Source organism: Delphinapterus leucas, chromosome 12 (genome assembly GCF_059928025.1).
Source record: "Delphinapterus leucas isolate spDelLeu-1000000601 "Yukka" chromosome 12, BTC_Dleu_Yukka2, whole genome shotgun sequence".
NCBI classification, from domain to species: Eukaryota; Metazoa; Chordata; class Mammalia; order Artiodactyla; family Monodontidae; genus Delphinapterus; species Delphinapterus leucas.
In genome coordinates this window covers 48,589,144-48,613,803 of record NC_143140.1, presented here as the reverse complement: position 1 = coordinate 48,613,803, position 24,660 = coordinate 48,589,144, and the positions used below count along the sequence as shown (strand labels likewise).

Below are 24,660 nucleotides of genomic sequence, written 5' to 3'. Positions count from 1 at the left end.
TACCATTGCAACAAAAAGAATAAAATACCTAGGAATAAACCTACCTAAGGAGGTAAAAGACCTGTACTCAGAAAACTATAAGACACTGATAAAAGAAGTCAAAGATGACACAAACAGATGGAGAGATATACCATGTTCTTGGATTGGAAGAATCAATATTGTGAAAATGAGTATACTACCCAAAGCAATCTACAAATTCAATGCAATCCCTGTCAAATTACCAGTGGCATTTTTTACAGAACTAGAACAAAAACCTTAACAGTTGTATGAAGACACAAAAGACCCCGAATAGCCAAAGCAGTCTTAAGGGAAAAAACTGGAGCTGGAGGGATCAGACTCCCTGACTTCAGACTATACTACAAAGCTACAGTAATCAAGACAATATGGTACTGGCACAAAACAGAACTATAGATCAATGGAACAGGATAGAAAGCCCAGAGATAGACCCACGCACCTATGGTCAACTAATCTATGACAAAGGAGGCAAGGATATACAATGGAGAAAAGACAGTCTCTTCAATAAGTGGTGTTGGGAAAACTGGACAGCTACATGTAAAAGAATGAAATTAGGACGCTCCCTAACACCATACACAAAAATAAACTCCAAATGGATTAAAGACCTAAATGTAAGACCGGACACTATAAAACTCTTAGAGGAAAACATAGGAAGAACACTCTTTGACATAAATCACGCAAGATCTTTTTTTGATCCACTTCCTAGATAATGGAAATAAAGACAAAAATAAACGAATGGGACCTAGTGAAACTTAAAAGCCTTTGCAAAGCAAAGTATAAACAAGATGAAGAGACAACCCTCAGAATGGGAGAAAATATTTGCAAACGAGTCAACGGACAAAGGATTAATATCCAAAATATACAAACAGCTTATGCAGCTCAATATTTAAAAATCAAACAACCAGTCAAAAAATGGGCAGAAGGGGCTTCCCTGGTGGCACAGTGGTTGAGAGTCCGCCTGCCGATGCAGGAGACACGGGTTCGTGCCCCGGTCCGGGAAGATCCCACATCCCACATGCCGCAGAGCGGCTAGGTCCATGAGCCATGGCCACTGAGCCTGTGCGTCCGGAGCCTGTGTTCCGCAACGGGAGAGGCCACACAGTGAGAGGCCCGCATACCTCAAGAAAAAAAAAAAAAGGTCAGAAGACCTAAATAGACATTTCTCCAAAGAAGACATACAGATGGCCAAGAAGCACATGAAAAGCTACTCAACATCACTAATTATTACAGAAATGCAAATCAAAACTACAATGAAGTATCTCCTCACACCAGTTAGAACGGGCATCATCAAAAAATCTACAAACAACAAATCCTGGAGAGGGTGTGGAGAAAAGGGAACCCTCTTGCACTGTTGGTGGGAATGTAAATTGATACAGCCACTATGGAGAACAGTATGGAGGTTCCTTAAAAAACTAAAGATAGAAATACCATATGACCCAGCAATCCCACTACTGGGCATATACCCAGAGAAAACCATAATTCAAAAAGACACATGCACCCCAATGTTCATTGCAGCACTATTTACAATAGCCAGGTCACGGAAGCAACCTAAATGCCCATCGACAGACGAATGGATAAAGAAGATGTGGTACATATATACAGTGGAATATTACTCAGCCATAAAAAGGAATGAAATTGGGTCATTTGTTGAGATGTGGATGGATCTAGAGACTGTCATACAGAGTGAAATAAGTCAGAAAGAGAAAAACAAATATCGTATATTAACACACATGTGGAACCTAGAAAAATGGTACAGATGAACCTGTTTGCAGGGCAGAAATAGAGACACAGATGTAGAGAACAAACATATGGACACCAAGGGGGGAAAGTGGGGGTGGTGGTGGGATGAATTGGGCGATTGGGATTGACATGTATACACTGATGGGTATAAAATGGATGACTAATAAGAACCTGCTGTATAAAAAAATAAAATAAAATTTAAAAAAGAATTGCTCAACTATGGAATGAGTTTACTTTGCGAAGTAAGCAATCTTCTATCATTTTAATTTAACAAAAAAAAGCGAGTGAATTTTATCCTGCTTAGGATCAGTAACAATTTGTCATATCCATTCTCTTCCATTTCCCTCAAAAGCCCTCCAATGGCCTGTACGTCTGGTACCTATTTACAGGCATATAAATAATTAATATATTCAATGCATATTGCGAATTTCATGTTTGATGTATAAAATCTATTTAGCACCATTAAACATCAATAGTGATTTGCTTTGTAGTTAGGTCTCATCAAATAATAAACATCTTCTGACTGCAGCCAGTTTTTCTCCAAGTGAGTAATCCACAATAGCAGGGGATTTTTTAAAAAGTTCCAGCCTGGCTCTTGATCGTCCCCTGAAATTTTCAGTGAATAGGAGATCACTTAGTACCAGCTGAATTTAATCAGTTTAATCAGTGTATGTAAAAGAAGCAATAATGTAAGTAAACTGCAAAAAAAGAAAGTATCAAATATAAATAGTTTCTGGACTATCCGGTGCTTTTGGTTTATTTCTATCTGTGTTCTTTGCCCTAGATAAATAACAATACCCAAACACACTTGAAATACATATAGGAAGCTTTAAAAGCACACAGCTTATTTCTCTTTTATTCAACATAGACTGTTTCCTTTTCTCTAGTAATTTTTCCTTCCCCCTTCTCCCCAGGGAATTTCATAAATATAATCACAAAGCCTTATAGAAATTTGCTAAAAGTTTTTTATTGTATTCACTGAGAACATCACATTGTTCCACAGTAAAATGATCTTATCCTCCAAATGATTACAAAGCACTTTTCATTAAAAAGGTTTCGGTTATCTATATTAAATTGCACATTATAAAAAAATCAGTTATAAATCATACTCTTTAAAAAGAAACATAAGGCAAGTACTAAAATACTGCACACTGATCAAACCCAGCATAATCATTTCACATAGTGATCTATATTTAAACAACTACTGTGCCAAAAATGGCATCCTGTGTAGGTAGGTAGAGAAGCAGACTCACTGCAGTGTGCAGCGTGCACTTGGAACAACTTGGTTTTGATGTCTAAAATCAAACATGTTTTTCTAACTTTGAAAATATGCAAAATAGTTTAAAAATTACTTTTCAGGTAAACATTAAAATAAAACAAGTTGACATAAAAAATATCATGTTATACTAGGAGATAGTTTAAATATCCAAGCTCTCTCTCAGTAATACTACAGGGTTCAGTTTGTCATAGCTATAACTTTCAGGCTAAAATAAACTCGTAGGAGAACAAAATGCAAATTTATCAAGCATTGGGCAATGCCTTTATAATCTTACATTTCTCAAACCACAATATTTTAACAATTACATGAGAAGTTATTACTAAAGGGATATTTCATCTCTAGTGTAGTTTTTTTTTAAATTTTTATTGGAGTATAGTTGATTTACGATGTTGTGTTAGTTTCTGCTGTACAGCAAAGTGAATCAGCTATACGTATACATATATCCACTCTTTTTTTTTAGACTCTTTTCCCATATAGGTCATTACAGAGTATTGAGTTCCCTGTGCTGTACAGTAGGTCCTTATTAGTTATCTATTTTATATATAGTGTGATATGTCAATCCCAATCTCCCAATTTATCTTCCCCCTGTAACTTCAGATTAACAAGCCCCTGTTCTCCCTTCCACATACAACTAATGTTAACAGTAGAATGGAATTATCATTAGTTAACAGAGAATCCAGTACGCTCCAGTAGATTCTAAATGTCTGGTTTTCCTAATTAGGAAAATGATAGTGTGTATTATTTTCCTAATGTATATTTTTAAAATCTTCACAAAATAGAGTTAAGGCAAAGTCTATAAAGACAGCAAGGTTAAATAAAAACCTGTGGTCCCCACTTCCTGTGAATACTACTTACAGGTACATTAGGATTCAGAGACCCACGTGGAATTTGGGGTAGAGTTTTAGGTGCGTGTCACACAGTCAGCCACGACCATGATGCTGAGAGCCCTTGATAATCATAGGTCTGAGATTTGCTGACACTGACCCAGACACAGTCCTTTCTAATTTCTTTATGTTAAATCTGAAAGATAAACAGTGATACTTTGTGTCATTTTTTTAAAAAAGTAACTCATTGTCCAAGTTTTAAGATTGATGACTCCCAAAACTCTAATCTTAGCCTGAAAAATAGCTTAAAATATCTACTTAAACAAGCTCAATAGAAAGCTATTTTGTATATATAGCTATATGTATAATAAAATATACATAACATTTTTTTCACATACCCTCCGAGTCACAGAATACTTTGAATAGCTAACTATGCTAGAAACATTGACCCGGGATTTTTCTTTAAAGGCATTATGTTGGGGGGCTGTGTTCATCATTAAGTTTTCATTTGGTGATCATTTTTTGACTTTCATACTGAACGCCTTCTGTGTTAACAAAAATTGCATACCTCTAAGTAGATTTTGAACTCAGTAATTGTTTTATAGGAGGTTTTTCTCCTCCGACATATATACAAAATGCAACATGCATAATACTGCTAGATCTACACATTTCTTATTGACATATATATTTAAAAAGAAAAAAATAATTTTGCAAGGAACATGAAATTTAGCACCAATCTTGATCTGATCTTTCTCTGATAGGAAAAAAAGGCACCAAATACAGTCAGTTCATAGCCTCAGGTCAAAATACAGCACTCTTGATAACAAACCCTGGATCCCTGAAATAATATTCCAATATAGGCTAAATTACAAAAGATATGTTGACCCATTACTGTCTAGCATTTTAGAACATACTATAGAAGATTACATTTGGTGAAGATAACAGTAGAAAAGGTTTATGTGTTTACACACGTATTTAACAAATGGACTCTTCTAATAACTGACAGATACTGAAAAGTATTATCTGATGAAGAATAAAAGTCATTTATCAGAGGCTCCAAAATAGTGTCACAGATCTGATTTGATTTCTAAATGTTGTTTTATATTGATAGTGATATCACATACATGCTTAGTGACATTCAACTCCAAAATACTCTTCTTACAGCACCCATATAGAAAGGCTAGAAACATCTTTAGATTGGGAACTTGTGGGTTAACTCCTACACTATTGCCACACTCAACGGTAGCATTTTCGATAACTCCAGCAGGACAAAAATTCATTGCCACGGTCCCTGTTCCACTAGGAAAGGGGTGCCTCTTACAGGAGTTGTTTAACATGTAAGCTGTAAGGTTAAGGCACAAGCATACAATCTTTTGTCAGTGATCATCCATCTTCCTGCCAAAGAAAACACAGATGAAAACGACCTCATCGTCAAGCTGCCAGTGTAATTTGAAAAGCCACTGGTGAAGCATATTAGTAAGTGTTCATTATTGTATATAGATTATAAATTTCTTCACTTTTTTCCTTTTTCAGATTATCCACAGGCCACAATAGTTAATACTCCATTTTTGTTCCTTTTAAATCCATTTATCAGAGAAAAACACTTAAATTTTATCGATATTTCGACCCCTTAACAACTTGTATTCCCTTGCCTTTTAATCCCAGAATCACCATTAACTCACTGACAAAGCAAGAATTAAGCTGGATTTTTAGTCAGACACTGAAAGCTGAGGTAGGTGGACTGCCATGATCAAGTGAGTGTCATGAGCACTTCGAAAGGTTTTATTTCATTCCCACTGTCTTTCCAACATACTAATAAAAGATTGAAATCTTGTTTCATAAGTGAGGTAGCCTCCTATTTTATATCTGTCAAAAAAAACAGTACCATGGAGAATTTCCTTGAATGTATAGAGGCCAAGATGATTGTTTACTTTTAAAAAAATTAATAATTTTTTTTTTTGGCCGTGCCAGGCATGCATGCGCAATCTTAGTTTCCTGACCAGGGATCGAACCCACGCCCCCTGCATTGGTGTGCAGAGTCTTAACCACCGGACCGCCAGGGAAGTCCCCCAAAATTAATTTTTAAAAGGACAAGCTAAATAGACTACTATGTCCCAAATATCAAGGCTTGGGTGATTCAAAGATGTGACAGTGAACTGTTTCATGGGTCATAAGGAGTTATCTGATAAAATCCGTATTTATCAGGAATTATGATTCTAAGTTATGTGCAGGTTTCATATTTAGCTATGGGCATTTGGCCCTTTATTCTTGAAAATTGTAGCCTATCACTTGTAGTATATTTATAAAACAAAGCATTAGTCTCTGCCAACAAATAAAGTGATAAAATATGGCTGCGGCTATCCCTTTACAGTGAACCTGGGAGCTGTGTGTGCCTGTTCTCCACCTTATTATTCTTTGCTCCTTCTTTGCCAGCTACAATGAAGTTTTCAGTTAGAAATTTCCCACAGAGTTTTAAATACTTATATAAATTATTCACATATTTAAAAACTACAGACTTAATTAGCTTATACTTTTCACTTGTATCTCTAGACTCTGGGAAGTTACTCTTAATACCATTCACCATAAAGTGTAACCCAGCCTAAGGCAGGTTCATTAGGAACTGCATCCCAGAGGCCCACTACATTCTAAGGCATCCTCCATGATGTGCTTTCAGGACTATGATTTAGCAAAACTTTAATGGAATATGAAAATCAAAGTTAAAAAGTGAGCTCTCTGAAAATATTTATATTAAGAACGTGACAGTCTTTTCTCTCAAAGTATTTACCTTAAACATTTAAAGTTTTATATGTTAGCACAAAAGATGACAATTATATGAAACTTATTACCCCTCCCAGTTTTAATCATGTAATTAAAATTTTTTTCGGTGTATCATTAGAACTCTAAGTTGAAAGCTAAGAGCAAGCCATTCTCCAGGTTACACAAAATTGGATGGAGTTCCATCCTCTGAAATCATAGGGACTGGTAAGCAGTGCAGCTAAGCAACCAGTAGCACTAAGCAAGGATATTAATGGACTTTTCAGCAGGTTTTTGAAGGATGTGGGGAAGTAAAGGGAAAAATGATAAAGATAATAATAGAGGCATACTAAAGGGTCTGAAAGTTTACCATCACCAGGAAGTCCTCAGAGGCACCCATGCTATAGGTTGCCTACCTCAAATCTCATACCACATTTTCTGTTCAGTCTTATATAACATCAAGAGTTATCTGGACATGGGACAGCTTACAAATAACAATAGCACAAATTAGAATGTTCTTAAGTGCAGTTAAAAGGAGTATAATTACCAGAAGTAAACATGTTTACTTTACAACCAAGTGTACATTGACTTTAAAAGTGGGAAGTTGAAGCTAATAGAATTAAAGTATTTTTTTTTCCATACTTGGGCAGAGCCCATGGGTCTGCAAACATGTATAAACAGATAATGCATGATCATGAAATGCAAATGAAGTCCTGTTTCTATTTATGAATAGAATTTGAAGCTTAATGCAAGCACTATGCAGTTTTCAGTGTAAATTACACATCTTGTAGTAGGGCTATAGACGAAGCATTACAACCGTGATCAAAGAGATTTATAAATTTTGAATATAGTATCAATAATCTGGGTGGTTTATTATTACTTAAATGGATGCATCCCAGCAATGTCTACTGCAATAAAATTTAACCAGAATGTTTCTGTAAGATCCTTGGGCATCTGTTACAATACCCAATCCAGCCTTTCTGTAAAGTTGCTCCTCTTCTTATGCTATTGTTGGCCTCAAATGCCAGAACCTTTTGAGTTCGCTTAGTCCTATCAGAATTAGGAGGATGACATGAGAAAGTAGAGTTCTGTATCTATTCCTTTTTGGGGGTGGGGAGTGGGCAAGGAATAGCAACTTTATTCAGCAAGCCAGCCGAACAAGAAGACGGTGGACTCGTGTCCCAAGAACCATTGCGCCTGAGTTAGAATTCAGGCTTCTTTTATACTAAAAGGGGAGGGAGTAAAGTCAAACACTTCCTGGTTCTGTTCAGCCTCCGGAAGGGATGTGTTAATTTCTTCCTCCCTGCAGTCATTCACAGGTGGGCCTGGTCAGGATGTTTCCTGTGAGCTAAACAAAGGTATTTTATTTTTATTTTTATTTTTTTTACAAAAAACTTTTATTGTATTTACAAAAAACTTTTATTGTATTATAACGTTGTGTGAATTTCTGCTGTACAGCAAAGTGACAGTTTGTATCTATTCTTTTAAACAAGTGTCTTGGATTGAACAAAAAAAAATGTAGGCCCATCAGGTCACTTTACTGCAATAGTAACACTCTGTTCAGAAATTAGAAAGGATTTACTTTGAAAGATTAAAGTAATATTTCTTGGTCTAAAACAAATCTTTGTGAATATTAATATTTTTTATTTTCTTAGTATATATTTTAGATGTTTATAACTATTTGTACCAAACATATTACTAAATATGCATTTTATGGAATTTAGCATCTTACCTTTCATACTTTTTAACTTTATATTATTACAGCACAGAACTCCCCATAAGAGTCTATGTTAGTGGAGCCTTTTCAGTGTTGTAGATCTTGTTTGATTCATTCCATTAGACTGAAAACTAACATATGTATAATATTATACACAAACACAATATTCTGAGATCTAAGTTTTATTATAAATACTTGTCATGTTGCTCTTTTATCATGGAAAATAAGCAAGATCAAGTCTTTGAGTTTCAGATTATTACTTTTCTTCCCCTAAAATCAGCAACATTTTGAAAGGAAAAACATTTTGGAGGTCTTTACAAAATAAATTTTCTATTTTAGATCTAGTCTTTCTGTAAAATTGGGAGGTAGTCAGGAGTTTGTGCTGAAACTGTAGGAAAAATAAAAATAATGGCAGGTTCAATGATTGTACTTAGTTGTATGGTTTTGCTAATTTCAAAAGCACTGATAATAATGAGGGAATAATGTTTTATATAACTGGGCATGAATAAATGAAGAAACTAATAATGTATTACATTATCATTTCTAAGTCATTTTGTAAAAGCTTAAATAAAATAAGAACATCAAAGGGCAGCATGGTCAAACTATAGATTTTTTTTTTTAATGCAACAGAACCTTCCAAAAAACAAATTATCTAAGTCCCCTGAATATGAAATGTGGAAGAATTGGAAGTAGTAAGTTGCAGAGTGTCTCCAAGATCAAAATTATTTATAGTTCTGTTAGAAATAAATTCCGTATTTAGTATTTACACTTTGAACCTTCAAGGTTGCAGATGAGAAAGCTGATACTAAAAGGAAAAGTTATTGGGTTTTCTAGATGTTTAATTAACAGCCTCATTTTGCTCCTCCCCCTGCCTGCCCTCCTTTCCCATCAACAATTGCAAATCCATATGCTTTCCAGGCATCTCCATCCTCAGCTAGAGACAGGAATGGAAGGACTTTGCCTTTCACAAACGATCGAAGCTGAAAAGAGAAGTAGGGAGATAATAGGTTTCATTTCTCTCAGCACAGAGACTTTAGAAACAGGTGAATCCTGGAGGTGCTTTATAAAAACAGCATTTTCCCAGGTGAACAAGCTACATTTGAGGAAGATCTAAAATACATATGTATTTAGGATTTAAATATGCTTTGCACATTATTAACTTAAAGACCTAAATAACAAAGAAAAATGTACTAAAATATAATTTCAGGAATGAGGGACGTGTTCTGATGTTTTTTAGATGAATATGGGTCATGTCATGACTTCGGTTTTAATTTTAAGTCTTTAAAACTCAAATAGCCTTCTTATATTTGTGTGTAAAAATATTTTTTAAAATACAGGCAATGTTAAAGGGGAACACAATAGGATAAGTACACATGAACGCAAATTTCTGTCAGAAAGTTTTACCGATTTGAGCAATTCTTTCTATCAGAAATAGATATTTTCTTCACAAAGATGTTTTTTTCCCATTTGTGCCTAAAACTGCAACTTGATAACATGCACTAGGACCTGATATTTAAACAAAGTCTTACTGAGCAACAAATCAGAAGTCAGAAAAATTCTAAGTTAAAATGCCAGAATATCTTTCAATTCTTCTGTTTTACTTTATTGTTACAATTTAAACAAATTCAGAAATCTGGGGTGTTTCTGGCTACTTGAGTAAAACACACTGCAAATCCAAAGGGGAAAAATGTAAATGGAAGAAATGTCTGATTTCTGAACTGTTCTGCCCTTATGAACATGATCCTGTTCATCTCACACCTTGATTCTGAACACCTTGTCAGTACCTGCTCCAAGAAGGTCCCTTGACACTGGAGCAAGTCAGAATAACTTACTTTCAAAGCTTATTTAAGAGCAGGTGAGCAATTTTAACATAGACTTGAGATTTAAGTAGATCTGATATTATCTAGAATCCAGGCTTAAATTTTGTTTCCAAATAGCAGAAGAAATTAAAACAAAGATACCAAAACTAAAAATGCCAAGTGAGACAACAAACAATATTTCCGGTCCTAACCAAACTGCAACCCTTTCAATACAGCTTGAGGTATTTTTAAATATTTGTATAAGCTAAATAGCGCTCACAGTTTCTGAAGTTACTTTTTACTGAGATAGCTTCATATTCTCATAATATTTGACTTTCAGACAGGTTTTCTTGTACATGAAATTGGGTCTGAGTCTCCGGCCTCAGACTCATGGAAATATTGGACAGCTTTCAGTGGCAGAAAATGATTCTTGTAGTAATAAGGTTCTATTTCCCAATTATTGTGCTATTCCTAGGATGTGATTAAAAAAATAAGAAATTTGCAATTCATATAAAAGGAAAACTTGCTTAAACTTCTAAAAGCAAGTCCAGTCTGGTGGAGGTATGTAAGACATTAAATAACAGAGTCAGATTCCTTCTTAAAGATTCCAGATGAGCTTGACAACAGAGAGTTCTGGTTCTCCAACATTTTCTCCATCTTTTCTCCTCCAGTGGTTTTATTGATCTCTCTTTGCTTCTTACTATGGATCCATGGGATAAAACAAAGGACAGCACCTCCAATAAGGGGAGGGATTCCAGCGAGGTAGAATGCCACATCATAGGAGCCCAGCTTGTCACGGAGTAACCCTGGGAAGGGAAAAAACTGTCACCAAGAGAGAACAAGTATGGCTCTTGGGGTCTCAGATTAGTCACTCTGGTGGCCTACTGCCAACCTAGTATCTTCATCTCAGCAGGATAGTTCAAACATCTCAGATATCAGACATTTTTAAGGAAATGGGTCTGAAATATAAACCTTTTCTAATATGAAGAAGAAAAAGATCTCATTTCTTTAATCTTGTTGCAAGTCTGTGACAGGCCTTTGAGTTTTCCTACCAAGATATTACACGGAAAAAATATTTTCAACCAAGCTTTGGCTTTCTCAAAACCCTTCAGAGGCCATTTGGGATATTCTGACACATGGTGTAAAGGTCCTGTTTTAGCTGAAGGTGGACGGACCGTCAAGCTGAAACTTCTCTCATACACACAGACCTCAAAATGTCTATGTTTTAAACCTTTCTTGGGCCTGTTTATGAAATAACATGAAACTACTTAAAAGTATAATCCAAAATCATGAAAAATTATAAATCTAAGAGTCAGGATGAAAAAACTAGGTTGTTAAATACATTTTGGAAAGAAACTAAGGTTTGTCAGCACATGGGAGGAAAATATAAGAATATATGTGTGGTGCTCTAATAGATCCTAGGGCTCTGCTTCTAAAAACTGTCAGAATACTCCTTATTTCCAATTTCTCTAACCAAATCCAGATTTAAAAAGTTATCTTAGTGTTTTAAACTTTTACTATATAACCTAAGTTATCTGAAATGTTCTAGGAACACACTGTACTGAATATCTGACTCTGCTAAGTAAACAGCTGAGGATTTGTTCAGGTAAGTACCAACATCAAAAAAAAAAAAAGGAAAAAGGTGTACGGTCATTCCAAATAGAAACCTAAAATATACAACATATCTAAATATATGCTTTTCCTATCCCCTGAATCAGAACATTCCACATATAACTGAACCTTTCATCCTTATGAACATAAATTAACATGTTTGGTTGTAATACTATGATCCCTCAGAACCTCCTGCTGTTCTTCTGCCTGCTTTGAAAGTTTCCTGTTAACGCCTTCATTCTTGATCTGTTATAGTCACTTCTAGTAGCAAACACCGTTTCTACGAAAGTGCTGCTTGTGATTTGCTGTGGACTTGGAAACCCTAACAAACTAAGCTTGTAAGATGTAAAAATAGTGTATTACCTGGGGGAGAGGGAAAGGACTGGAGGGTTTTCCCTAAAAAGAGACTGTGATCTTAAGAACTTATCTTTTATTTGGTCTGCTCAGTAGTGGTTCTGCTTGCTTGATACATGACTAGATTCCCAACTGGCAAATTTGCTGATATGTGTGGTTCTGAATATGAGAATGAATTGAACTGAACTTTCACTGAGCCACTCAGATACCAGACATAGATGACAGTACATACATTTAAATTTTATAATAATTTTATCAAATCTTATAATAATTTACAGTGGCACCCAACTAATACTGAACGTGAAACATCTTTATACTATCATTCAGAAGATTTCTAAAGGTGAAATTCACATAACATAAAATTAACCATTTTAATGGCATTTAGTATACTAACGATGTTGTACAACCACCACCTCTCTCTAGTTCCAAAATATTTTCATCACACCAAAAGAAAACTCCACACCCATTATGCAGTTACTCCCTAATCTCCCTTCCCTCCATCCTCTGGCAACCACCAATCTGTTCTCTGTCTCTATGGATTTACCTATTCTGGATATTTCACAGAAACAGAATCATATAATATGGGACCTTTTGTATTTGGCTTCTTTCACTTAGCACATGTTTGAGGTTCATCTGCCTGGTAGCATGTATCAGTACAGCACTTCATTCCTTTTTATGGCTGAATAATACTCCACTGTATGGATATACCACATTTTGTTTATCCATTCATCTGTTGACGGACATTTGGGTTGTTTCTACTAACTGTTAATTTTCATTAACTACTTCTCAGGGGGCTATGATCTCTTACACAAAGCATACATATTTAGAAATCTTTCAGAATCTTCACCTCTTCCTAAAAAGAAATCACACTGCTATTCCTCCAAAACACATACTAAGTGAAATATAGGAACTCTGAAAGCTCAAAGTCCAGAACCTAACTGCTACACATTTCACTGAGAGTTTTAGATATCAGTAAGAATAAGAGGACTCATTGGCAAATTTTTCCAACATGCCATCTACAGCTGGTCTTATTAAAGATGTTATAGATAAGGCACATACAAAGCAAGACACCAGAAACCAATAAATCGTAATATATTTAACATATAAGTGAGACTTAGGACCTACAGTAGAAAATGCTATGAATTAATATAATTTACCTGCAATGGGTGGGCCCACAGTCATGGGTATAGACATGAATCCGAGTAGAAATCCAATTGCTTGTGAGACATCCTGGGCACCAACTAACTCAAAGGCAATGGGGGCCATAATGGAAATGAAGCATCCATCGAAGAGACCCATGATGAGACAGACAGCAATGAGGGCCCCAAAGAGGCTGCACAGGGGAATCATCATGGACATCAGACCAATGAAGAAAAAGGACAGGACCTAGGACAGACACCACAATGTCAACTCTGCTCTCGGGAAAAGTGAACATCACTATTACTGAGCAACAGGCTTAGGACTTTCAAGTGGTTACTGGTCAGTCACCTCCTCAGCCCAGTTTGCCTTGATTTTATATACATAATCAACTCCCATAATCATCTCCCCCAAATTCCCCCAGCTTTCTCAATATTTCCATTAAGGGACAAGAAGAAAGTAAGGATTTTTTTTAATAAATTTATTTTTATTTATTTTATTTTTGGCTGCATTGGGTCTTCACCGCTGCACGGGCTTTCTCTAGTTGCAGCGAGCGGGGGCTTCTCTTCATTGCGGAGCGTGGGCTTCTCATGCAGTGGCTTCTTTTGTTGCAGAGCATGGGCTCTAGGCACGTGGGCTTCAGTAGTTGTGGCATGCAGGCTCAGTAGTTGTGGCACACGGGCTCAGCTGCTCCATGGCATGTGGGATCTTCCCGGACCAGGGCTCGAACCCGTGTCCCCTGCATTGGCAGGTGGATTCTTAACCACTGCACCACCAGGGAAGCCCAAAAGTAAGGATTTTTATATACTTACTTTTCTTTCCAGGCTGAAAGCTCTTTGAGATCAGAATCTGTACAAAAGTCATCTTTGAACTACATGTTATACGGTTTAAGGATCTTGTACCTGGGCACTGCTCAATACATATTTGTTCTTTGAATATCAGCTCAAATTCACTCATCAAACATGATTTAAAAATTTTACCCTCGAAATTATATGCACTTTACTGGTATTCGTCCTCTGCATAATGAAAATATGCCAGCCAGATCCGTCCTTCACATCACAGAGCTTCCAGTTTGGAGAATACAGAGATGTACGTTTTAGATATTTAAATAATCAATTTAGAATATAGTGCCTGCTAATATTCCAGACATGGTGAGCATAGGTAGATCAAGGGAGAGAGATTAAAATAAGTAACTATGATTTGATATTCTATAAATGTGTACTGAATTTTGATTATTCAAATTCCAATTAAATTTTGACCGTCAGAGGAAATATATGATGCATAACATGCAGCGAAAACAGTGAACACGTTCTGCTATGACATCCTAAGAACTAATTTATATAATCCAGTTTTGTTTACAGTGTAAATCAATGACTATTATTGCCAAAGAATATTCTCAAACATTGTCTTTTGATGCTAAGTCATAGACAGGCCCTATTTAAGCACCCCAGAGTTAAGGCTGAGAAATATTTTGCACCACAGAACACTTTCATTTTAGCGTTAGAGTAATTAATAGAATCAAACACTTGATTTTCCCTGCCATTTGGTAGCTGCTGTGCTATGTTCTGTGTACGGTGCTACGTGAATAACACCTGGTTCCTACCCTTGGGTTGTGGGGAGGTGACCATGTAAATAAATAAATGCACATGAAGCGTTCTAGATGTTGCTGCTGTTGTATATTCAAAGTATGGTGGGTACAAAAAAAGGAAGGAGTGGCCCATTCAATAGCTTTTTTAGGCAAAGAACTAATTAAAATTGGATCATTCACTCATTAGTGGAAGAAATGTTTTAAAAAGAATCAGCTTTTTAAAAAAGTATTCATATAATAGCAACTATTATTTATTTAATGTTTATGAAATGCCAGGCGTTTTTCTAAGGACTTTAGATCGTGATTCTCGTAACAGTTTTATGAGATGGGTACTAATGTTTTCCCCGTTTTACAGATGAAGAGAATGATGCTGGGAGGTTTAGTAACCCTGGATGGAGCCAGCCTGGAACCCATGGTCTGCCTGGGCAGTAGGTAGCAGGGAACGGTGGAACAATTTCTAGAGGGTACCCTCCGATGACAGTGGGGCTGGGGAGGAAGGGAGAGGCCACATAAAGCAGCCATCTGGATCACCGTCTTCACCTGCTCTGTTTTTCCCAGGACCCACTAGGCACGTCTATGGCATACCAAGCTTGATTGCATGCCTCAGGGCAGCCCCTCACAACCTTAGTGCACATCAAGATCACCTGAGGAACAGGGATCTGGGAACGGTGATTTTCACAAGCTCCCCAGGTAACTTTGACACAAGTTGTCCACTGACCCCACAATAAGAAACACACTGTTGAAAAAGGTTTTAAACTCCAAGTTGGTTGCTTTTTGACAGCAACATATTATATAGCTGAATCAATTTTTCTTCTTCATTATTAAACTATAGCTTTATGGTAGAATTATAATTAGTTTAAGACTCTGAGTTGGCTATTTGAAAAATAAGTCTGGCACTTCACATTTTCTAAAGAACATAATCTCCCATTCTGATTTTCTATGTTCCACTTAAACATCTTTTTCTCCAATCCAATTTCCCTCAAAGCGTAAGCATAATTTCTTAGTGGTGGGTAATTACTGGGTTTGCAGCCTATAGATTTTAAAGAACTAATAAGGCTCAGAGGGACAGACCGGGTTCTAGCTCTCTGTGACCTTGATAAAAAGACTCCCTGATGCTGCCCATCTACACAAAAAGAGATTTAAAGCTAAATCAGAATGTAGAAAGTGGGTTGAAACCAGCAAGTAAGTAAAGATTTGAGTTATTTTTATTGAAAAACTAATAAAGACAAATCCTAATATTATTAATTAGATACATTTTTACTCTATGTACAAACACAAAAGAAGATAAATACTTGGATCTTAGAAAAGTATCTATCATTACAAATTCCAGAGAACCTGGAGTAAAATGTTAGGACATCACGGGGCCAGATGGAATGGGTTTAACTGGTAAAGCCACATACCAAATATTCCCAACCACACAACTGTAATTCTACTAGGTGAGCTTTCAATGTGCTTCCTATTCTTTTACTGTTTTGTTCAGAACAAATCTCTTCCAAGGTAAGACAACCAGAGTGACTGTTGAAAGCTTAGCCCAAAGTCATTTTTGCTCAATAAACAAATGTTTTCTTGGACCAATTTATGTAACATGAGACCGAGGCACTTATGTTAGTTATCCTGATCTTTCTATCCATTTTTGGCCCCTTCAACTTTTTGTTCTTTGGTCAGTTTTGTAAGAAATCATATAAGAGGGGCTTCCCTGGTGGCGCAGTGGTTAAGAATCCGCCTGCCAATGCAGGGGACACGGGTTCAAGCCCTGGTCCGAGAACATCCCACATGCCGCGGAGCAACTAAGCCCGTGTGCCACAACTACCAAGCCTGCACTCCACAGCCCATGAGCCACACCTACTGAGCGCAAGTGCCACAACTACTGCAGCCCACCCACCTAGAGGCCGTGCTCTGCAACAAGAGAAGACACTGCAATGAGAAGCCTGCGCACTGCAACAAAGAGTAGCCCCCACTCGCCGCAACCAGAGAAAGCCTGTGGGCAGCAACGAAGACCCAACACAGCCAAAAATTAATTAATTAATTAATTAATTATTTTTAAAAAGGATTGCTAGTGTATAGATACACAATGGATTTTGTAAAAAAAGAAATCATATAAGAGTTTCAAATTTATTATTATATATTTTGAGCATATTACTTCTTAATACTTTACCTGACTGCAAGTTCTCCTTTTCTCAATTCAAATTATGTTAATTTATATTCTTTTTCAAATATTTAAAACTGTTAAATTTTAATAACAATTGTTAAATAAAAATTATTAGTTGTTATTTAAAAGTAAAATGTCTTGGTTTTTCTTTAAGAATTGAATTTATAGAAATTTACACATTTATTCTTTAGCATTTCTCAGAAAATATCTAGCTACTTCTGCCTTATTTGTAGCTACAGTAGTGAGAAACACTGCTCTTTCTCAGCAGATGTAACTACCCCAAATGTAGCTAAATTAGGAGGTAAGCAGGCCAAGCTGGTGAGGACATACATATTCCCCACATGCGGGGACATCTGAGCCACAAGCAGCACAGGCCAAGGTTTATTTAACACACTGCGTGTAGGAGGTTCATCACTTCCCCAAACATCTACTGATCTATAGATACTAGGCCCCAGTTTGAAAGGTGAATACATTTAGTGTTACATACAATCTTTTTTTCCGCCCCAAACGCAGTAGCTCTGGTTAGATTTAAATAAGAGATTCAAAGGTTCCTAATCCTCTTATAGGCTCTGGCACTGACATTTAATAAGGCATTGACTGTTGAGATGTCTTCCTTGCTTTTGTTTCTTAAAACCATACAAGGAAATATCTCCTGTCATAATTTAACAGGCTCTAGAAGAATAACCCCCGCTTAAGTTAGTTTATGTACCTAAGAACAAACAAACAAAAAAAATGGGTTTTTTTTTGCTATTACCGTTCCCATTTCTGTCACAAAGAGAGCATTTTTAGAGAACTGTCAGGGGAAGTTTTGCTCAGGAATCTAAGTATATGACTGAAGAGGAAAAATGAGCTGCACCTGAATAGCAGAAGGCACTTTCGGAGGCAAGCACACAATTGGCCACAGTTAGAATCAAGGGTTGCTCCTATAAATTTATTCACTATAAAGTTTCCAGACTTTCAGAGCCTCTGGCTAGGAACCCAGTAGTTGGCAGCAGAGATCTGCAGGTCCATCACACTAAAGGGAAGTGTTTAGGGCACAGCCAAGTGGCTGGCTTCTTCTAAAGCACACAGTTCTCTGGAAGTGCTTCACAGGGAGTCTGTTCAACTTTCCCCACGGCACATGAGTACCACCATTTCTGCCTGGAGGGGGAACTGGCCCCAGTGCCACAGCCCAGGCAAGAACAGAGAATCTCAGGCCGGGGAACTACTAAATATTTGGATACCATTTGGGAAATAGTTTATGTTTGGTAAAGCATGTACCTTTATCCCAATGTATCTTCAGGAAAACATAAAATGCTAAAAGGGAACAAAAAGCAACAACAACAGCAACAACAAGAAAAAGAAAACTGGACAACGCTGATCAGTTCATTCTACTTCAACCAGAAGAGGAAGCTTACACAGGAAGTTGGATCCAAAAGTGATTAATTTTTCTAAATTACAAAAAAAGTTTCTGAATTTCAAAAGTAACTCATGAATACATTCTTGAAAAATTTCAAACCTTAGAAAAATATATAAAGTAATATATGAAACTCTCCCTTCAAGCCCCTCCCACCCTCAACCCATTCCCACTTTCCTCGTCAGGAATAACCGCTCAACAATTTGGTGAGCCTCCTAGACCTTTTCTGTGTACACACATGTTGTTTGGGTTTGTCTGCTTTACATACATGGATATGACGTCCACACTTCAGTATGTCCATGGCACAGAGAAATCTGACACGATGGGAAAGTGATCTAAACCCAAAGTTTTTGATTCTGTCATTAGAGTTACAACTTCCAAACCTTTGAAAAACACTTTCACACTTTTACAACAGTTACATATTAAACACACAAATCTGCAGGAATTTAATGGTGACTAGAAAAACAGGTCTGTGAAGTTAAGAAAGATGGCTGAGAAGATACCAGGACATAGCCTTTCCTCTCCTAATAAAGTACTCCAGGAACCCTTGCAAAGATTTTCTTTAACCATCATTATTCATCATTAATGCAGTTTGGTCATCTCTTTGCTCGGCATTTAGAATTGTTAGGCTGAAAATACCTGGAACCCAGGACCCTGATGGAAGTTTAAATTCAGAACTCTTAAGCAGAAGTGTAAGATATATTCCTAAACTCTGTTACCTATAAGCAAAGATCCCCAAATCAGGATAACCAAGGTCTCCTTCTTGATACCTGTTCCAAACCAGGATCTGCCTCAGTATTTAATAGAATACTAAAACAATAAAAGCAAGGATCTACTAATGATCCACTCTGGGCTGGCACTTTAAATAAGCTGTCACCGGGACTTCCCTGGTGGCACAGTGGTTAAGAATCTGCCTGCCAGCACAGGAGATACGGGTTCGAGCCCTGGTCCGGAAAGATCCCACATGCCGTGGAGCAACTAAGCCTGTGCGCCACAACTACCGAGCCTGCGCTCTAGAGCCCGTGAGCCACACCTACTGAGCCCGCGAGCCACACTTACTGAGCCCGCAAGCCACAACTACTGAAGCCCGTGTGCCTAGAGCCCGTGCTCCGCAACAAGAGAAGCCACCGCAATGAGAAGCCTGCGCACCACAACGAAGAGTAGCCCCCACTCGCCGCAACTAGAGAAAGCCTGTGTACAGCAACGAAGACCCAACAGCCAAAAATAAATAAAATAAAATGAATAAATTTATATAAATAAATAAATAAGCAAGCAAGCTGTCACCATGAGTCCTCACACAGCCCTCTGCCGGATCTAGAGACAAGTCATATCACATTCCAGAGCCTGTGCTTTTCTACTCTGCGGCCTCCCAAACCCAAGATGACTGTGCCCCAAAAGTAGAACATGTGGGAGGCTGTGAAGTGTGTTCTGGGCCCGGAGGCTACTCAAAACCCGTGTGATGGGGACAGAGAGGGAGGGGAACTGCCGTGGCCCCACCAGGCTGAGCTGTAACAGACGAAAGCAAGGAGCAGGCACGTCTGAGAAAACACAGCACCAACAAAAGGCAGGAAAGGAAGATAAGCAGCAGAAGCCTTCCAACCCTTAAAGGCCGCCAAAGGGCGGACAGCCAGGCAGGGAGACAGGGAGAGAAGGAAGAATAAGCAAACAGGCAGAGCTGGAGTTGGTCGCAGCAGAGAGGAAAGAGCCAAGAATCAAAACCCACACTGAATGTTTGGGAGTTGGGGCAGGGAAGCCAGGAAAAAGGAGGGACAGAGCAGGGTGGTGAGCCCAGCCGCCTGTGTGGGGTAGGCCTGCGTTGGCCCCTGTGCTGTCAGTGGCTCCCAGCAGCACAGGACACACCGAAGGCCGCCTTTCTCCTCCACGGGCCTCCTCGGGCTGGACTGCAGTCATCTCGCCTGTGACTCAGCCCGCACTATCAGGTGCTACACACACTGCACATTTGGATGAAAAAAATCAGATGCGACCTAAAAGAAGCCAGGCTGTGACTAACCTTTCATCCAAAACGAAATTACTGATTCTTAACGCACTGCCGTGTAACTGCAGACCAAACATGGGACAAGCTAGGAAAGGCTATATTTTCTTTCATAAATCACATGAAATACTAACGTACGTGCCCCCAGTATGTTGTAAGTGACCCGACTGCCCTGCCTGTAGGGGGAAACTTTCTAAAGTTATAGTTGTTCCGGCGTAAAGTGCGGATGTATAAAACATACCATGACTTCATCCATCACAGCACCTTAGTCTGGGCCCCAATCGCCTCGACCCGGGACACTGTATTGGCCTCCTAACTGGTCTCCCTCCCTCCAGCACTCCTGCTTCCCTCCCAGTAATACAGCCTCCACACACAGAGCGACCACAGCGACTAAAATGTAAAATCACGTCATTCCCCAACAAAGACCTACTATGCTTCAAGTAAAATGTCTGCATCAGGGATTTCAAGGCCCTGTTTAATCTGGGCCCTCCTCTTCCCAACCTCTTCCCAGGCCACTCTCCCTGTCTTCTTGAGCTCCCATTCACTCCCAGCTTTCTCCTGCCTCAAGTCTTGCTCCAGGAACTCAGGGACCACGTCTGTCTTGTTTGTATCACCCCCTACCAGGGTCTGGGCTGGTGCTTGGGGCACAATGGGCACTCCTCTTTTATTTTAATAAATGAAAGGAAGCCAAAAGTCTGTAATACAACCAATTTCCATTAGAGGGCTCCCTTGACACTTGAGAACAAGACAATGTTCTGCTAAGTGTTCGACAGGGATATCCGCAGTTGGGTATTAATAAAAGGGGGAATGATCCTAACACAGTGAATATTTAAAAAGTAGCACTCTACTAGCTGTCTGCACTTCCTTCTAGCCGTGTGACCAGACTCCTTCCTGCAGCTCTCTGCCTGGCCCTATACACAAACACCCACAGTGAGGTAGCTTCTCTGTTCTTCCGTGTTGGCATCCATAAGCGGAAACAGCGACAGTACCTTCCTCGAAGGGCTGGGCAAGGAGGAAAGAAGATAATGTACGTACAGCATTCAGTTCATCGTCTGGCACACGGAAGTGATCAGTAAATGGGGAGGGCTATTATTTCAAATCAATTAAAGGCAATTTATCTGTAATAAATGTCTTTTCCAACCATGTCCTTCGCCCAAGTTCTACCTTTCCTTCAAGGCCCTGCTCAGATACTGCCCCTTATCTCTACAGTGAACGGACGTGCTCAATCCCCAGTCCCAAGCCCCCATTTTGTCTCTCCTTTACCGTCCTTCCACAGCCAAGCCCTTGACAAGGTTGCCTGTATTTCCATTTAATCAGCTGATCATGATCAGTCTTTTGCACCTGCCACTCCACTGAAACTCCCCTCTGTTGCTAAATCCAGTGAAAACCTATTAGTCTTTAACGTGCCTGCCCTCTCACTAGTTACTGACACTGCTGACCACTCCTGCCCCTGGAAACACTATGTGCCTTGCTTTTTTCCTACCAGGCTGGCCACTCCCTTTCAGTGTCCCCTGCACACGCTCTACTCACCTCATACAAGCCCACGAATGCCGAAGTCCCACAGGTCTCTTAGCCACGCTCTCCCACGAGCTCCAAACTCAACTTGGCTTTCCCACAAGCGCTACAAACTTAACATGGCAAAAACAAACTCATCATCTTACTCTGTTCTACTGAATTACTGATCTTGATAAAACAGCAAAACCTTCCACTGTTACCTGAGCCACAAATCTCAGACCCAGCTTAGGCGGCTCCACTGAATTCTCATTTCCTGTATCCCTGTTTTACTCCCTGTTTGATCCCAACATCTCTGCCCTGGTTCCTCCTGCCCAGACTATTTCAATATTCTCCAACTAGTCCCTGTGCCTCCGCTTTTTAAAAAAAATAATAACAATAGCTTTATTGAAATATAAATTCACATACCAAAGAATTCACCCACCCATTTAAAGTGCACAATTCACCACGGGTTTTAGTTTAACAAGATTGTACAACCATCACTACTGCCTAGTTTTAGGATATTTACAACACCCCAAAAGAAACCCCATACCCAGGAGCAGTCACTCCCCATACCCTCCTTCCCCCAGCCACTAGCAACCACTAGGCTGCACTCTCTGTCTCAGGATCCGCCTATTCTGGACACTTCATATAAAGGGAACCACATGATATGTGGCCTTTTGTGACTGTATGAACTCTTGCCCTTCCTCCTCTGTATTCCACCCTTCACAGTCACTAGGTTAAGCTTTATAAAATACAACTCATGTCGGGCTTCCCTGGTGGCGCAGTGGTTGAGAGTCCGCCTGCCGATGCAGGGGACACGGGTTCATGCCCTGGTCCGGGAAGATCCCACATGCCGCAGAGCGGCTGGGCCCGTGAGCCATGGCCACTGAGCCTGAGCGTCTGGAGCCTGTGCTCCGCAACGGGAGAGGCCACAACAGTGAGAGGCCCGTGTACCACCAAAAAAAAAAAATACAACTCATGTCATGTCACTCCCTTGCTTAAAATCCTTAATGGCTCCTGGTAGATTTCAGGATAGAGTTCGGCCTCTTCTGTGCTCATAAAGGCCGTTCCCAACTTGACTCCTGCCTATCCCTCAGCCAATCAATCTACTATTCTCTCTTTAGTCCATTCAAACATTGTTTCCCAGACCTAACATCTCTTTGCCCATGTGGCTTCCTCTGCTTGCAACAAACACCCTTTTCTGTCTTCCTTATCTATTTAACTATTACTCACCTCTTAACACTCCACCAACCCAGGAAGCCTGCTCAAACCTCCTCTAGTGATTTAGATGCTTTGTGCCTATGTTTCTATGGCACCCATCTAGCATCCCATTATTCCACTGTGCTGCAGCACTGCTTTATCTTTCTTCCCAGGAGACCATTAACTACTGAGCACACAGACCATATTTCATCTGTACCGTTTAGCACAGTGTCTGGCACGGAGGAGTCACTTAAATACTTGTCAAATAAGTGTCGACGTGATCTTGGAATAGCACACCCCACAATACCCAGGAGGCGATCTGCAGTAAAGAAACTCAGAAGACACGCACACCCCTGAATTTCACAGGGTATTGCAAAAGGCACGTGACTATTGAGAACTATGCCAAAAATAAATCATTCTTAGAAAAAACAATGCGCAAACAGCATTTTGGTTTGGTGGAGTTTCATGACAAGACAAAGATTGTTGTTTGTTCGCCAATTTCTCATGTTGAAAGCCCAAAACTCATAACTGATTTTGCCCTTGAAAAACTGCTTGTAAAAGTTAGGTTCTAGAAAATATTTCTCATTTTTACAGAAGAATTTAAGCAAATAAGTACATATAATGAGCCATTAGGTGGTAAGGATAAATTTGCTAGAGGAAAAAAGGCTTATTAAGAAAGTACCTGTAGATAAACTTTCTTCACACCAGGCACATAATCTGCGATCCGGCCGAAGAGCAGCCGTCCAACTCCTGAAGTGATGCCGATGCACATGAGAACCACCTCTTTATTTTTCTCATCTTGAAACCTTTCATTCACATGTTTCATCTGTAGACCAAAGAGAAAGAAGCCACACTGAATATGGTAGGAAAACTGGACAAGTTTTGAAGCTTTGTACAAATGCCTTTGTGTCTCTACCATGTTACGGACTCTCATCCCCTTCCAAATTCAAATATTTATAAAATTTGTTCTGTAAAAAAAATTTATAAAATTTTTCATGAGAACACATGAAGAAAAGCTAACATGGTTTAGCTTGTTTATAAATAATAATATTTATAAGAGGGTTTAAAAAAATTTTTAATAAAAAGTAACCAGCACACCCTTTATCAGTTACCACTGGGCCATGAGCTAAAGGAAGAGACCTTTGAACACACCGTGCCACCTTGTCCTCACAAGGTCACCCGAGGATCCAGCCATCATCTGCTCCCCTGAAAGGTAGTTTAAGGCTCAATTCTGGAGTTTCATCTCTTCTAGGAGGACCTGAACCAAACTGAAATAAGTTATACTGGAGCTTACAGGATAAAAGCATAAGGTTCTCCGCCTGAGGATTTGCCTATTTGTGTGGCATTAGAACAGATAAAAATAGAGTCAGTTTAACAGAAAGAAGAAAGGCCTGGAGAGAGAATGTTTGCATTTAAGTCCTGGTTCCATTCCTTGCTAGCCTTGTGACCTTGGGTAAGTTGTTAATCTCTAGGGCCTCAGTCTCCTTGTCTGTAAATTGGAGACAGCAACAATACTTCAAGAGGGTGTTTGTGAGGATTAAGTATCTCTGTAAAGAACTTAGTGCCTGACACACAGTTAATAGTGATATTAATTTTAGCCTTTTTTTTTT

General features: G+C 38.8%; 1 protein-coding gene across 1 annotated transcript in view; it reads right to left on the bottom strand.

Moving 5' to 3' along the window:
• Positions 1 to 273: 273 nt before the first annotated feature.
• Positions 274 to 24,660, bottom strand: part of SLC16A10 (solute carrier family 16 member 10) — a 145,712-nt gene continuing 121,325 nt past the window's right edge. The window contains exons 4-6 of the mRNA XM_089921938.1: positions 23,733 to 23,876; positions 13,251 to 13,479; positions 274 to 10,934 (exon numbers count right to left, since the gene is read on the bottom strand). Coding sequence (XP_089778064.1) covers positions 10,702 to 10,934; positions 13,251 to 13,479; positions 23,733 to 23,876 — 606 coding nt within the window. The 3' untranslated portion in view covers positions 274 to 10,701. The remainder of the gene's footprint in view (positions 10,935 to 13,250; positions 13,480 to 23,732; positions 23,877 to 24,660) is intronic.